This window comes from Mustelus asterias, chromosome 12, assembly GCF_964213995.1.
Source record: "Mustelus asterias chromosome 12, sMusAst1.hap1.1, whole genome shotgun sequence".
NCBI classification, from domain to species: domain Eukaryota; kingdom Metazoa; phylum Chordata; class Chondrichthyes; order Carcharhiniformes; family Triakidae; genus Mustelus; species Mustelus asterias.
In genome coordinates this window covers 104014556-104030434 of record NC_135812.1, presented here as the reverse complement: position 1 = coordinate 104030434, position 15879 = coordinate 104014556, and the positions used below count along the sequence as shown (strand labels likewise).

At 42.0% G+C, this 15879-nt stretch overlaps 1 protein-coding gene across 3 annotated transcripts in view; it reads right to left on the bottom strand.

The window, feature by feature from the left end:
• helz (helicase with zinc finger) overlaps nucleotides 1-15879 on the bottom strand; it is a 255595-nt gene that overhangs the window by 216195 nt on the left and 23521 nt on the right. For all 3 annotated transcript variants that reach the window (XM_078225782.1, XM_078225780.1, XM_078225781.1), the window contains exon 2: nucleotides 798-1019. In XM_078225782.1, coding sequence (XP_078081908.1) covers nucleotides 798-1001 — 204 coding nt within the window. In that variant the 5' untranslated portion in view covers nucleotides 1002-1019. The remainder of the gene's footprint in view (nucleotides 1-797; nucleotides 1020-15879) is intronic.

The window sequence follows — 15879 nt, the reverse complement described above, 5'->3', positions numbered from 1 at the left end:
AACCCCCACAGCTTGCCTCCTGGACTTGCAGAATCTCACTGGCTGTCCTGTCTGGTGACAATACACATCTCTTTAACCTGTGCTTAATGCTCCCTCCACTCACATTGTCTGTATCTTTAAGACCTGGTTGGCTGTAGAGATTCACATTCTAATCAGTATTCTGTAACTTGATTTTGTGTCTCTGTGCCCTGTTTGAGAGCAGATATCCACTCCATCTGACAAAGGAGCAGCGCTCCGAAAGCTAATGGCACTTGCTACCAAATAAACCTGTTGGACTTTAACCTGGTGTTAAAACTCTTACCGCAGTAAAGAGACCCAAAATATTTTACTTTGCATCCTGCTTTGGAACAATTCTGCCACATACAATGAAAAACTAGTCTCTGGGCTCTGCTGTTATTATGCAGACCCAGCGAGCAAATTCAAAGAAATCAGCTGACTTATCAGAGGCAAACTGTAAGCTCATATTTTCCTGTCTCTATAATACCTTTGGTTTTGGAATTGCAACTCAACAGTTGGCCATGCTTGAAGTGCAGAAACACCTTTTCTGCACACAATAATTCTCTGTTGTTCAGCACTTGGAGTTCAACAACACAGTCCTAAACCATGTAGTAGTTTGGAAAGTAATCACATTCAGGACTCTAATCAAAAACAACTGTTGCAAATCAAGTAATGCTCCAACAAGATTTTAGCTTTAACAGCATAACCGCGACATTGAAGTGGCAAGAACTAACTGTCTTCCAGTTAGTCCAGCCTTTTACCATACCGTGTATGTTGCTAGAACAAAGAACATTACTCACAAGTTGCAAGAAGCAGGCTATCCTGTAGAGAAGACTTTCAATTCGAATACGATCCAGTTCTGGCTGGCATGATGTGGTGGTGATGGAAGGGTTGCTAAGGGTGATGAGCGCTTCTGTACAGTACTTTGCTGCCAGTTCGTATTCCTGCACTCTCAGACATTCAAATGCTTGTTCACATGACTTTTCCGGTCTCCTGTATGCCATGACTCAGCAAACAAAATCCTGAAAATGAAGTTCAGAGACTGTTTATGGAGAAACTTACTCAATTGTTAAAGTTAGTCATGGATGAGCATTTTGGTGATTATTATCTGACCAACACTCCTACATCTTCAGTGCAACACGTGCTCGGGATATTTCCCAGTCTTGCAGAAACTTGCTCAAAAATGCAGTTTCAGCTTTCAGTCGCACATTCTGTGTCATCCCAGACAGTGCAGGCTCATTCTCCACATTTACATGAAGAAAGCACAAGATGGTAACAACTGTGGAACTAGTGCTCTTCCAGTCAAATATCCTGATAACATTCCCTGTCAAGGCTCACAATGAATGAATGGCCACTTAAGATACTAGATGTTATTTAGTGTTTGTGCAACAGAATTAGTGCATGATTTCAACACTAAGATAGGTATTATAGAAAGCTTGCGCATTAAACAAAGCAGTCAATAAATTGAATCTTTTTGTAAATGATACTCAGGGTCTATAATGTACTTTTTTTATTATGCAGGTCAGCCACTGATTATTAAGAGAACTTTAATTTTACTAGCCTATTTGGTTTCTTATAAAATCTAATAAAAGTGCACAGCATACTGGGAGAAACACAATATTGGAACGGCATTATTATGAAATCATAAAATTTTAAATGGGTGGCATAGCACTCATGTAATCCATTTGGGGTCTATTGAGGTTTTCATCACTAAACATGCACGTTCTGTGTATCACAGTGCAAGCACTATGGGTTAAGGTGGGGGGATGGCTCTATTAATTAATTATGGTATTAGCACATTACAGTGGGATGACCCAAGTTCAGGAAACCAGGATGTAAAAGCAGTTAGAGTTGAGAGGAGACATTTTAAAGTAGTCACTGGTGGGAGTGGTGTACAGGCCCCCTAATTGTAACCACACAGTAGGACAGAGTATGAAAAAAAAAAGATAATGGGAGCTTGTCAGAAAGGTACAATAATCATTTTAATTTGCATATGGATTTTAATCTACATGTAGATTAGAAAAATCAGGTGGTCAACAGTAATATAGAGGAGTTCACAGAATGTTTTTGGCAGTTTCTTACAACAGCACGTTTTGGAGCCAACCAAAGGACAGGGGGGACCTGGTATTGTGCAAATGAGATAGGATTAATCAATATCATAGTGAAGACAGGTAGCAGCGATTATAATATGACTGAATTTTACATTGTTTGGTGGAGAGAAGAGTGCATCCAAGACTAGTATTTTAAACTTAAATATGGGCAATTAGGAAGGGCATGAAAGCAGAGCGAGCTAGAGTGAACTGGCAAATGCTTACAGGGTGGATCAATAGAGGTTTGGTAGCAGACGTTTATAGGGATATTTCAAAATAGACACATTCTAATGAGAAATAAATATTCTAAGTGGAAGGCCTGTCATCCGAGTTTAACTAAAGCAGTATTAAACTTAAAAGAAAAAACATATTTGCACAACACCGTTATTCCTACGAATTTCATCTCCAAACTCCGTGGCCTGGGGCTCGCCTACTCCCTCTGCGACTGGATCCTGAACTTCCTAAACCACAGACCGCAATCAGTAAGGATAGGCAACAACACCTGCTCCACGATCATCCTCAACACCAGTGCCACACAAAGCTGTGTCCTCAGCCCCTTACTATACTCCTTATACATCTATGACCGTGTGGCCAAATTTCCCTCCAACTCGATTTTCAAGTTTGCTGATGACACCATCGTAGTGGGTCAGATCTCAAACAATGACGAGATGGAGTACAGGAATGAGATGGTGAACTGGTGCAACGACAGTAATCTCTCCCTCAATGTCAGCAAAATGATGGAGATTGTCATCGACTTCAGGAAGCCAGGCACTCCCAACATGCTCTCTTGCATCTTCTTCTGTCTGGAAAAAATCACAAAAGTCTGAGGACACTGACTCAAGAACAGCTTCTTCCCTGCTGCCATCAGACTTTTGAATGGACCTACCTTGCATTAATTTGATCTTTCTCTACACCCCAGCTATGACTGTAACAAAACTAGATGACCGAATAGCTTAGTTATATACAGGTTTGGGTGCTGTGAAGGGACAGTTAAACTGCCACTTCAAACAAGTACAAGAGTGCAGTTGGCATCCATGATGCAGCAATAGTCTACACTCGAGTTTGATGGAGGAGATAAAACAAAATAATCTATCATTTACACAATGGTTTTGTTTTAGTGCACTGCTTGACTTGTAAGTTTTTTATTTAAGCACAACAATGTTTTACACAATGATTCTCCAACCACGATGACGTCAGGATTATAATAATCAGAACAGATTTTCAGTGGCTATTTTCATGAGGGAGGGTGGAGTAAGAGGGAGAAAGGCTAAACTTCTAATTGTTGGTTTGGGTATGCAGGGTCCATGTGACAAAAATTGGCCTCAAAAATTTATTTTGAATATGTTGGCTTATTGAGAATTTTGTCTTTACATTTTTGAAAAAGAATAGACCAAATAATTATTCTCTCAATTCAAAGATAAGTGTGATGTTTCAACAAAATATTTGACAATTAGCCAGACAACTATGTTGGTCAAAGAATGTTCCGATTCTGTATTCAACTCTTTGATGTGATTTATTGTCACATGTATTAACATACAGTGAAAAGTATTAGTTTCTTGCGCGCTATACAGACAAAACATACCGTTCATGGAGAAGGAAACGAGAGAATGCAGAATGTAGTGTTACAGTCATAGCTAGGGTGTATAGAAAGATCAACTTAATGCAAGGTAGATCCATTCAAAAGTCTGACAGCAGGGGAAGAAGCTGCTCTCGAGTCGGTTGGTACGTGACCTCAGACTTTTGTATCTTTTCCCGACGGAAGGAGGTGGGAGAGAGAGAATGTCCACGGTGCGTAGGGTCCTTAATTATGCTGGCTGCTTTGCCGAGGCAGCGGGAAGTGTAGACAGAGTCAATGGATGGGAGGCTGGTTTGCGTGATGGATTGGGCTATATTCACGACCTTTTGTAGTTCCTTGCGGTCTTGGGCAAAGCAGGAATCATACCAAGCTGTGATATAACCAGAAAGAATGCTTTCTATGGTGCATCTGTAAAAGTTGGAGAGAGTCGTAGTTGACATGCCAAATTTCCTTAGTCTTCTTAGAAAATAGAGGCGTTGGTGGGCTTTCTTAACTATAGTGTTGGCATGGGGAGGACCAGGACAGGTGGTTGGTGATCTGGACACCTAAAAACTTGAAGCTCTCGACCATTTCTACTTCGTCCCCGTTGATGCAGACAGGGGCATGTTCTCCTTTACGCTTCCTGAAGTCGATGACAATCTCCTTCGTTTTGTTGACATAGAGGGAGAGATTATTGTTGCCGCACCAGTTCACCAGATTCTCTATCTCATTCCTGTACTCTGTCTCAACATTGTTTGAGATCCCACCAGCAAACTTGAAAATCGAATTGGAGGGGAATTTGACCACACAGTCATAGGTATATAAGGAGTATAGTCGGCGGCTGAGAACACAGCCTTATGGGGCACCGGTGTTGAGGATGATCGTGGAGGTGGTGTTGTTGCCTATCCTTACTGATTATGGTCGGAGGGTCTTGCTGACTGACTGATGCAAAACTCATAGCCCCTAATGTCTCGTTTTTGACTCCTGACTTGAGCAGATGTCTTCTGGCAACAGTAGGTGGACTAAAAGTGATCTCAGAGCACCCAGCATAAGGAATGGAAAAGAAGAAAATGAGCCAGGTTTCCCACTTTGAGATGATATAGTGACTTCTGCTTAAATCCCAGGTTGTTGGGCGAGGACTCAGCTGTCAAAACTCAACATAGGTTCCCACAAGGCTTGGGCAAGATACCAAAAGACTGATGCCCACTGAACTGTATAATACAGCACTTTCTAGAGAGTAAGGGAACAAATTGGAGAAAACAATGCAACGTTGCAACTAATTAGTTTAGAAGTGGTATTATTGTGTGACTTTCTTCCTTTTAAAAAGATTGTAGACACAAAGTAGGATAGACGTACATTAGATGCAGCTATCATACCTTGCTCATGAGGTCAGCGGTTAAGCGGTGGGAGGGTGAAGGGAAGAACACACAACTCCCCTTATAGCACACATTATGTGGTAAAGCTGCATGAAGGATCAGTAGCTTTCAGTTTTGTATCTTAGATGACCTTGTTTACCAGCAGACATTGGGTCGTAACTTCCATGGAGTGACAATCAATGTAGGATTGTCACTCCATGCCCAATTACTTGCACTAAATTTTTTCCGTGTCTGCCTTGCCTGATCTTTGAACTCAGGCCGGGCGGGATCTAGGCAGGGCAGCTGTCCTCGTGGCCCAACATCTAAGTCCAGCTCTGACGTGAAAAAGGACACGCCCCTTTTTAAACAGCACTAGCTGTCATAAACCAGGCAAATTTAAAGGTCGATTGAAATTGACAGGCCAGGGAGAAGATAAATGTCGAAATGTAAATAGGATTGCAGGGAGATGGGGGGAGCTGAGTATTTACATTGGTCACCCAGAAGTCAGAAGATGTTTTAATTCTAACTTTTTCCGAGTAATTACTGGTGAAACCCTGTTGGAATCATCCAAAGTTTGTGATTTCAGTCGCATTTCCAGATGGTTCCCTGCGAAGGCAATTGCCCAGAGGAAGTTTGTGCTCCTAGCCAATGGCCGTGCAAACCCTGACCTATAAAGTTCCAAGAGGGGTTCTCCTGCACATTTGGGGCACCCTACCCAATAATCCAATATAGGAGAGCTCCAAAGCTGCAGCTCATTATAGCTAAGCTCCAGCATTCTTCTGTTCATAGGTCAGAAATCAAAACAGAAAATCTGGCTGATTATTCCAATTCCTAGCTCAGCATCCCCAAGCCAATTGCAAAAACTCTGCAGGTTACCCAATTCAAAGGTCATATAAGTAACCAGAGTTCTGTGCTCAGTGCACGGTTTGTAATTTGCTTACCTACAAGATCAGTGGAAAAATGTCTCAGAATTAGTTTTAAAAACCTAGGGAGTACATAGTGTACATCCAGTCACTGGGTGCCAATTTTTTTCAAAACTCTTTCGAAATTCCATTTACAAGATTTAAGGTGCCACCTCAACTCATCAATAAAGCTTGTATTATTGTAACTGCACAAGTTAGAAGATTATCCAGTGGAACCAAAATAAAGGCAGATGAGTAGGATGACATTTTAAGCAAGAAACAAACTTTTAACCGGAGCTTTAACTGGCTGAAGCAAAAACAAATACAATACCGGTTTATGTGCATCCACCCCCATGCTGACTGAACGATAAGCCATTCAAACAGCGGAAGACAATGCCACGTGAGTGCAACTTCCACCAGCGATCACAGAGTCCTGACGGTAGGACTCTGCACATCTATGCATCAGAGGAATAGTGCATGGCAACAACAACTTGCATTTGTACAACACCTTTGACATAATAAACCATTCCAAGGCACTTCATCGGAACAACTGTCAAGCAAATTTTGAACAGAGTCATGTAAAGAGATAATAAAACAAATGATCAAAATCTAAGTTGCGGAGCTAAGTTTTAAGGAGTGCCTGAAAGGAGGGGTCATAGAGAGGCAAAGAGGTTTTGGGAGGAAATTTCAGAGCTCAGGCAGCTGAAGACGTTGCCACCTATGGGGGAGTGACTAACATTGGAGATACACGAAACTAAAATTTGAGGAGCACGGAGGTTTCAGAGGGTGATAACACTGAAAGAGGAGTTAAAAGTAATCAGTTTGCCAAATTAACAAAACAATTTCTTCTTTTTAGGTTCTCTGCCCTAAGGCAGGTTCAACCCACAATCTCCACCACGGGTATGGCAAGGAAGCAAGTTCCAAATCCACTCCATCCAGAATAGGGATTGAACCCAGTTGGCAACAATCTGATCCACACCAACTATCCAGACAAAGAACAAAAATGTACAGCACAGGAACAGGCCCTTCAGCCCTCAAAGCCTGCGCCGATCATGATGCCTGTCTAAGCTAAAACCGTATGCACTTACGGAGTCCGTATCCTTCCATTCCCTTGTATACGTCTAGTTGCCCCTTAAATGCCGCAATCGTACCTGCTCCCACCACCTCCCCAGACAGCGCGTTCCAGACATTCACCATCGAGTCAATTGTCCCCCAAGGAGTCGGAGTTGCCATGGCAACATATACTTTTACATGCATGTTGTAGCCTAGAGCTATAAAGTTGAAGCTCCAATTTCTTTCCATTTCATGGCTGACCAAAAATCTCTCCTGTTCTTGATGCCTGCTATTGCTGTATTTTGGAAGCATATTATGAACACACCTTCCTTAGCCATCAAGTCCCTGGAGTGGGGCGCAATCCTACAGCCTCTGGCTCAGAGACAAGAATGCTACACCACAAGACCTCCAACCAAATAATTTTCAAACTCTTTCTTGAATCACCTCAATAAAACTTTATAAGGGGCTGGATCCTCGATGGAAATTCACTTTTTTAAAAAAAACTATCATACCAGATTAAAGTCCCAATTCACAACAGTAGATGCGATCCAAGTACAAAACATTGCTACTTCAGAAAACATGGACTGTTCCATTCAAATTGCCAATATTAACACCAGGTTGCAATGGCAATACAAAGTTGATTTACTCCTCAAATATACTCCGTACAGAACTGCTAGATAAAACTAAACCAAAAATTAAATCCATTTGTCTAACTTGGATTTTTATTTATTTTTGCCCTTGTTGCATCATTTTAATAACTTGAAATAAACAAAAGTTGAGTTTCAACAGAGTAAGTTTTTCTTACCACTAACCAGTTTTCAGCCAAGTGAAACAACAGAGTATAAAAGGTATCTGCACGGTACAAGATAGTCACTGGGGAATCAGAAGAGCACTACTAAATCAATTCAACTGAGGCTCAGGCATAATCGCACAAGTAAATTTTACACGTTCGATTTGTAATTTGTTCCCAAAATTGAATCATCTTGTGATAATGGCTACATCCGTGACACCCGAAAGTCAGCCGGGGCCCCACCAGGTCCCAGCCCTCCAGGGGACCCCTGCCAAGGGCATCACAGATCATGGGGCGCTGACACAGCTGACCGCCTCCACCTCTGATGTGCATCCTAGATGTAATGGTAGGCAATTCAGGATTAAAAAGTTATAGGGTCACCAATAGGGCACAGTGAAGGTAGGCACCGTAATTAGATATTGGGTAATTGGTTCTGTAGAAAATCACTATTAAATGTTATTGCACCCCACAGCTGTGACTCAGATGTCTATGACCTGACCTCTCACAGGAAGTCTCATACCCGACCATACTATTAAGGCTCAGAGTGTCGTACTGCGTGACAGAGGCCCTTCAGCCCACCGAGTCTGCAATTCCCAGTACCTGTACCAGATCCCTGACTGCCATGGTACTCCAAGTACTTATCTGAAAACACCACTAGGGACACAAGGCCACCAGCCCCCACTACTGACACGGGAATCAGCCGTCTGAACTCCTGTGCTCCAGTTGCCTTGTGTGAGAGAACCTTGCCGCAATGAGGGCCTCCCCCAGCATCCTGCCCTACCACAGTGACCACGACACCAGGAGTAGGTGTCCTCTTGCCCCACAAGGTACTAGATCCACGAGGACATGGCACAGGTGCCACACTGTCTCTCTGCTGAGACACAGTCTGCGGCGGTACATGGTATCCGGAAACCCATCGAAGGAAATGTGGTTCCTGGTCCCAGCCAGCGGCCCCTGATCTTCTGCTGCATCCTTGAACCTGGGTTGGCCTTGTTAGTCAGCCACCATGGCTGCTGACCATTGCAACATTGCCAAGGTGGCCATGGGCACTGCCCATGCCCCCACATGGTAGCCAATGGCTTCCCTTCACATTTTGCAACATGATACATTCTGCACCTGTATTGCAGTTGCATGGTTGCTGGTGTGGGGCGCGAGCCTGCCCCTCCAGCTGGTCAGCCCCTCTAGGTAAAGACCCCCGATACCACATGTCATTGCCAGCAGCATGGGACAGATGGGACTCCATGCTTCAGCTCTCACGTAGAGCACAAGAGCGGCTGTGAGGAGATCCCTATTGGGAGCCCTTGAAGCATAGACCTGCTTGCACCCAACTGGACATCTGGTGCACTGGCTTCTGGGAATGGCATGTTGTTCAGGCTGACGGTGAAGAAGCACCCTTGTGATATTCATGCAATGGGTGCCCATTGTAGGGAGCACGGCAGAGTTCATGCAGTGTGAGGAGCCGTGTTAACACCAGCAGAGCTCCCTTGATTGGTGTGACAGCTCCCAGATCTGGTGCTCGTTACTGTTAGTGGGACCTGGCATGGAATGTCTGCAATAGACAACAGAGCCTGACCAGCAGAGAAACAGCAGGGTTACCAGTGTGACATTAATGGGCCTGGGACTCGACCTCATATGCAACCCCTCTGGAAATTATTCAGCAGCCGGGGGAATGCGCACAACACAGTCCCCAAACCACCAGCAGCCCCTGACCTGGGAGGCTGGTACTCAATTGTACTCACCTCCTAGCTCTCCTCTGCTACTGCTGCACCTGAGCCGCACTTTTAAAGACCTATACTAATTGGCACCAGCATGGCACTAGTGATACTGAAATCCAATCAATCTCATGCTAATAAGCTGTGTGCATTCTTTCTGGGTGCGTTGCAGTCTGCGCCACTCAGAAGGGGCTGGCCAGATCACAAAACAGCCAGGCATGAATTGGGTTTTTAGCTTCATATGCTATCTTCCCAGCTTGCTGCCATTTGCGTGGCATGGTGGTAAAATTTCACCCAACCTGTAGTTATACAGCAGCTTTAATGTAGTAAATATCATATGGCACTTCACAATCATGTTATCAAATAGAATTTGACAAAAGAGATATTCGGGCAGATGATTAAAAGATTGGCCAAGGAGGTAGATTTTAAGGAATGTTTTAAAGGAGGACAGATAGGAAGAAAGGCAGAGTAGTTTGGGGAGGGAATTTCAGGGCTCAGAGCCTTGGCAGCTGAATGCTCAAGAGGCCATAATTATAAGAGAACAGTTACCTCAGAAGGTTGTAGGGCTGGAGGAAATTACAAAGAGAGAACGGAGGCCGTGGAGAAATTTGAAAACAAGGCTAAGAACTTTAAAATTAAGATTTTGCTTAACTGGGAACCAACAGAGGTCAGTGAGAATGGGACTTGGTGCAAGGTTTTTTTAATTTTTACTCCATCCTTCAAGTTACAAAGCCAATGCTTAGAATGGACCAGGCAAACTCAAATCCATTCCTTGCTTGTTCCAAATACCAAATTTAAAATCCAATTGAATCCAATTCATGATCCCCTCAAGAGAGGCAAACAAGATCCAAGCTGACAAGATAAGGCACTGAACCACACCTTGGGCTTGGCCTGACGATAATCCTAACCGAAAGGACACGACATATGATCTTCGCCAAGTTCAGGTACGAACAGCTGAATTTTGGATGACCTCAAGCACAGAGGGTAGAATGTGGGAGACCAACCAGGGGTTCATTGGAATACTCCAGTCTAGAGTTAACAAAGGCTTGGATGAGGGTTTCATCAGATGGGCTAGGGCAGGAACAGCAGCAAAAAACACTACAGATGTAGAAATAGGCAGTCTGAGTGATGACACAGATTTGCGACCGGAAGCTCATCAAACATGACGCCAAGATTGCAACAGTCTAGTCTAGCCTCAGACAGCTGCCATAGAGGGACAGAGTAGGTTGTGAGGGAATAGAATAAGTGGCAGGGACCAGAAGCAATGGCTTTGATCTTAACCAATATCTATCTAAAGGAAATTTTTGCTCGTCCTGTAGTGGACATCTGACAAGCCGCCTGACAATTCAGAAACAACGGAGGGTTTGAGAGAGATGGCGGCAAAATGGAGCCGAGAACTGCCCTGGAAACCATTGCTATGTTTTTGAATAATTGCACTGAAGGGCCGCATGTGGATGGAAAATAGAAGGGGGTCATGGATAGATTCTTGGGACAAGAGAAAGGGAAATAAAATTCTTTATCCACTACACCAGAATCATAACTGTATAAATCCATGCCAGAATCCCAATACAGAACAAACTCTATTAACAATGAGGTATGATGCACCTTCTAGTCCACCATTAATTTCAATTACTGAGACATACAGGAAAAAAAAATCTTAACTCAGGAGGTTAAAGCAGCTTTATTCATTGAAAAATATTATGCTCAGATAAAATACGTGACAGAGGTAGGTAAATAAATTTGCCACAATAGAACAAACCATACCACATATTTCAACCCTGACTACTTTTAACAAAATTCCCCAGAGCTGAAAAACATGACGACTAGATATACTTAGAGAATATCATGTCCCTGTAATTTAGTGAATCAATACAAAATACATAATGCAGTATCGAAAACACAGCGACAATAACAAGCTCAATTTCTGGTCTCTGCAAGCATTTTAACTGTATGTGCAGCCAGTGCACATGCACACCCGGTGTTCATGAGCGAGCTTGTACACTAGATATACATGTACACAGAGCAAGAGACATGAGAATGGGTTGGACTGGGGTGGCCCATGAAGACAATTAACCCATGGTGTAGGCTGACACACAAAATGACCAGTTGTGTTTGTCATCAGAAGGTGGCTTCTTTGCATAAAATTGTGCCCCGCATGAGTTAGCACCAAAGGGAAAAAAGGAAAACCGAGTAACAAAGGACAGAATTTTTGCTTATGTGCAAAACAGCTCATCTTAAAATTAAACACTAGATTTGAAAAGGTGAAATTAATTCTTCCAATCTTTACTACATTACCGGTTTGTACAGTACACCCAACAAAAAAATCCAATGTTCAAGCTTACTGAACATTCTGCTGCCTTCACATTTTTGACAACCTAGTTAGATGGCATTTTTGCATCAACAGTAATATAGGTGGGGAATTTCTACACGTTACATACAAATAACTTGTGATTTTTTTTGTTCATTCACAAGATGGCACGTCCAGTACTTGTTGGTCATCCCTAATTGCCCTCGAGAACAACTAAGAATAAACCACTTCTATGGGGCTGAAGTCACACGTAGGCCACACTGGGCAAGGATGGCAGATTTCCTTCCCGAAAGGACATGAGTGAACCAGATGGGTCTTTACAGCAATTGATGATTGGTTCATGGTGACCATTACTGAGACTAGCTTTCTATTCAAAATTATTACTCAATTGAATTTATATTCCACCTGCTGGCATGGTGGAATTTAAACTAAGTCCCGAGAACATTAGCCTGGGCCTCTGTATTACTATTCCAGTGAGGTTACTGTCTCCCCCAGCTCAATCACCACCTTGACATTGAAAGCATCCAGCTATTGGTAAAGTATACTCAGCATATATTTTAGAATATTGTAATATTCTAATGCACGCTCTTCACACAGATAGAACTCTCACCTTTCCGTCAGATATTTATTGGCTTAGGTAGGTTGACACTCCAATGCATTGTTGAAGGAATACTACATTTTCAGAGGTGTCATCATTTAAATGCGAAATTAAACAGGGGCGTATTTATCTATTCTATGTCGAGTTGGACATCAAATGGTACAAAGGAATTTTCAAAAGAGGAGCTTAAAACAACTCCTCCATCTGGGCTATCATTCAGCCCTCAATCAATGCCACCAAAACACGTTAAATGGTTACTCATCTCATTGCTGTTGGATGAGATTGTACTGCATACAAAACAACTGCGACATTTGCATGCAGAAGCACTAATAACATGTGAAACATGATACGGTGCTACTTGAATGCAGGATTGACCTTTCAAGTCTTTTAGTGCAACTCTAAGTATTATTTTCCCAAAATGTTTGAAATAATTACAAGATAAAAGAATTAATGATACTGCACAGACTGTAAACAAGCAAAAACATCCATTAACAACTCCAATGAAAAATTATGACAAATAATATTTTCACAAAATTTGCAGAAAACCATTGGGTAACTGCACATCCGAAATTCCCATTTTTGTACAGTGTTACTAATGTTTGACAGAGCCAGATCTCAGATTTCAAAGCTTTGAACACAATGAAAAATCTGAAGGTAAAATTTCAGAAGCCACAGACTACATTGTACAGCTACATCAAGAATTCAGCTACAGGCATATCACAGATGCACTAAGTTTTCAAAGTAATGTTTTAACTTTGAATCTAAACATTCAATCAAAGCTTTTTGACAGCTCTAGTTATCAGCTGCAGGAATTCCACGGAACACTCAGGTTTTTAAAAAAACACAATAAAACATTAAATTCCGGACACCTGCTCCTACTGTCAATTTAAAAAGTTACATTCAGAGTTCAAAATCACAGCAACATACTGAAAAAGGACTTCTGGGGCTGAGGTTTAAAACAGCTCCAACTAAATTTTCATGTATAATCCAGGGTGAAAGATTGCCAGATGAGATAATGTTGCTGGTGGAAGTACACCAACACCATTCACAGCTTTCAGTCCCTCAACACACCACTCTGAAAACACCTTCGCAACTGAAAAAGATCAGACCATGCTCTAAGCCCCAGTCTTTTTGTGAACAGATTAGCTAATAGATATGTGGCGGCACGATGGCACAGTGGTTAGCATTGCTGCCTCACAGCGCCAGGGACCCGGGTTTAATTCTGGCCTCGGGTCACTGTCAGTGTGGAGTTTGCACATTCTCCCCGTGTCTGCGTGGGTTTCCTCCGGGTGCTCCGGTTTCCTCCCACAGTCCAAAGATGTGCATGCGAGGTTGATTGGCCATGCTAAATTGATTAGCAGAGTAAACATGTGGTGTTATGGGAATAGGGCCTGGGTGGGATTGTGGTCAGTGCAGACTCTATGTGCCGAATGGCCTCCTTCTGCACTGTAAGTATTGCATGATTCTTTAAAAAATGTATCGGATCCTGAAGCTGTTTACATTTCAACAATTTGATGTGAAACTCTAGATGTAGTAGCATTTTCATCATTGGTGATTTTTAGGAAAAAGGAAGCAGTAGAGGAGAACACATACACCTAGAGAGGTAGCCTATCCAATTAATAGTTGTCATATGCTGACTTAACTGTGGATCTAAATACCATGTCACAAGGACACAAGATACAGGATTGCAACTGTGTCTCCTAAAGGACGATCTTTATCAGCTTCAAGGCCCTATGATGATGCCACAATATGTTCAACCAAGGACTCAGCAGAAGATCAACAAGGCTCTATAATATTGCATTGGTGAGTCAACAAGCTGCATAGTTCTGACCTTGCCATTGATAACAGAATACCTGCTGATCCAACTAGTCTTACTAAGTTATAGAGAATTGGCTTATTTTAACTAATATTAATCGACTGTCTATTTTGCAATAAAACCAAACTAAGTTATAAAGGACTTTTTTTAAAAGAAGCACAATATCTAAAATGACTGAAGAGACAGATAGAGTTAACAAGGCCTTATAGCAGTCAGAGAACATATGATTAGTACACTGGTCATCAGCATGCCTTTGCACAATTGTATTAGAATATGGCCCCATGACATATTTAGCCCGGTTTGACAGAAACAACTTGAGTATCTGATTGCATCTAGCCTACTGATCACTAGGGCCTGTGATAGGCCATAGCTTTACAAAGTACCACAAACCACAAACTTCAAGATAATTACAAACCAAATTCTCTCCTCCAAAGTGAAAACCAATGAATTGAGATGTATTTTTCTTTCTGTTCGATTCATCCCTCGCCTTTCAAATCTATAGAACATCCATTACTGGATAAATGGACAAGGAGCTGTTGGAGTTCTGATGTGTGAGAAGTCACCATCAATAAAAACAGCAAGCCATTTTAATAATAATTTTCAGACCATTGCTGCAACAGAAAATTACTTTTTTCCTTCGCCTACATGTTATATGCTACATTTGGAAACAAGATCCTCAGCAGTTTGAATCAATGCTTTGGATTCCTCAGTCTACTAGTTTCAAAAGAAAGGTAATCTACTCCAGTTACACATCAGGTTATTTGAAATAGACTAGTTAGCACTAATAACACTACTTATTTCACTATCGGTCCAGTGAACCTCAAGTTAGCCTGCTACAGTACTGTGTCACTAATTCAGACTACTTCAAAAGAAAATATTGTACACTCATTGTGCTGAACAATCCTGCAGACACAACATGAATAAAATAGCACAAAAGTCTAATTTTGGATTCTGATATCAATATCATGCAAGTTATGATCAGCAGCTCAACAATTTTAATGTAAGATGTAACAAAATAACTTGTATTTATATCACCAGTATTCTAGCGAGATGCACGTTTCACGCTACCACAAACATTGTCTTTATTACAAAGTAGTATTGTCTGCGGCTGCACAAATGATTGACACCTGATTCGCCAAGCTTTGTTTCATCTATCACCAGAATCTCATCATTTCAAATTCAAGGGTGGGGTAAACAATCACATTTGTATTGCACCAAATCACATTTCAGAATCTCCAATTTGTGCTCCACATTCACATTGCTGTGGAATGGTTATTATGCACTCAAGAACAGATGGCCTTTTTCTACATGGCAAGATCCCACAAGATGGTGGACAGTTAAATAAGTTTTTTTTTTGGAACTGGTTGAGAGAAGGATACAAAGAAGTACCCCTACCTCAAGATCTCCAAAGTCCACCTGTATTACTGCAGCAGGTTTATATGTATGGATTTATCATTCCAAAGTAAAATAGCCCCAGTGAAACACAGCAATGGAGTGACAACCACAATCATGAATAATAACAAGAGAGAATCTGACCATTGCACCATGACATTCAATGGCATTACTATCACTGAATCCTCCACTACCACATCCTGGGGGTTACAATTGGTCAGCAACTGAACTGGATTAGCCATATAAATACTGCGGTTACAAAGCAAGTCAAAGGTTAGAAATCCTGCGGCAAGTAATTCACTTCCCGACTT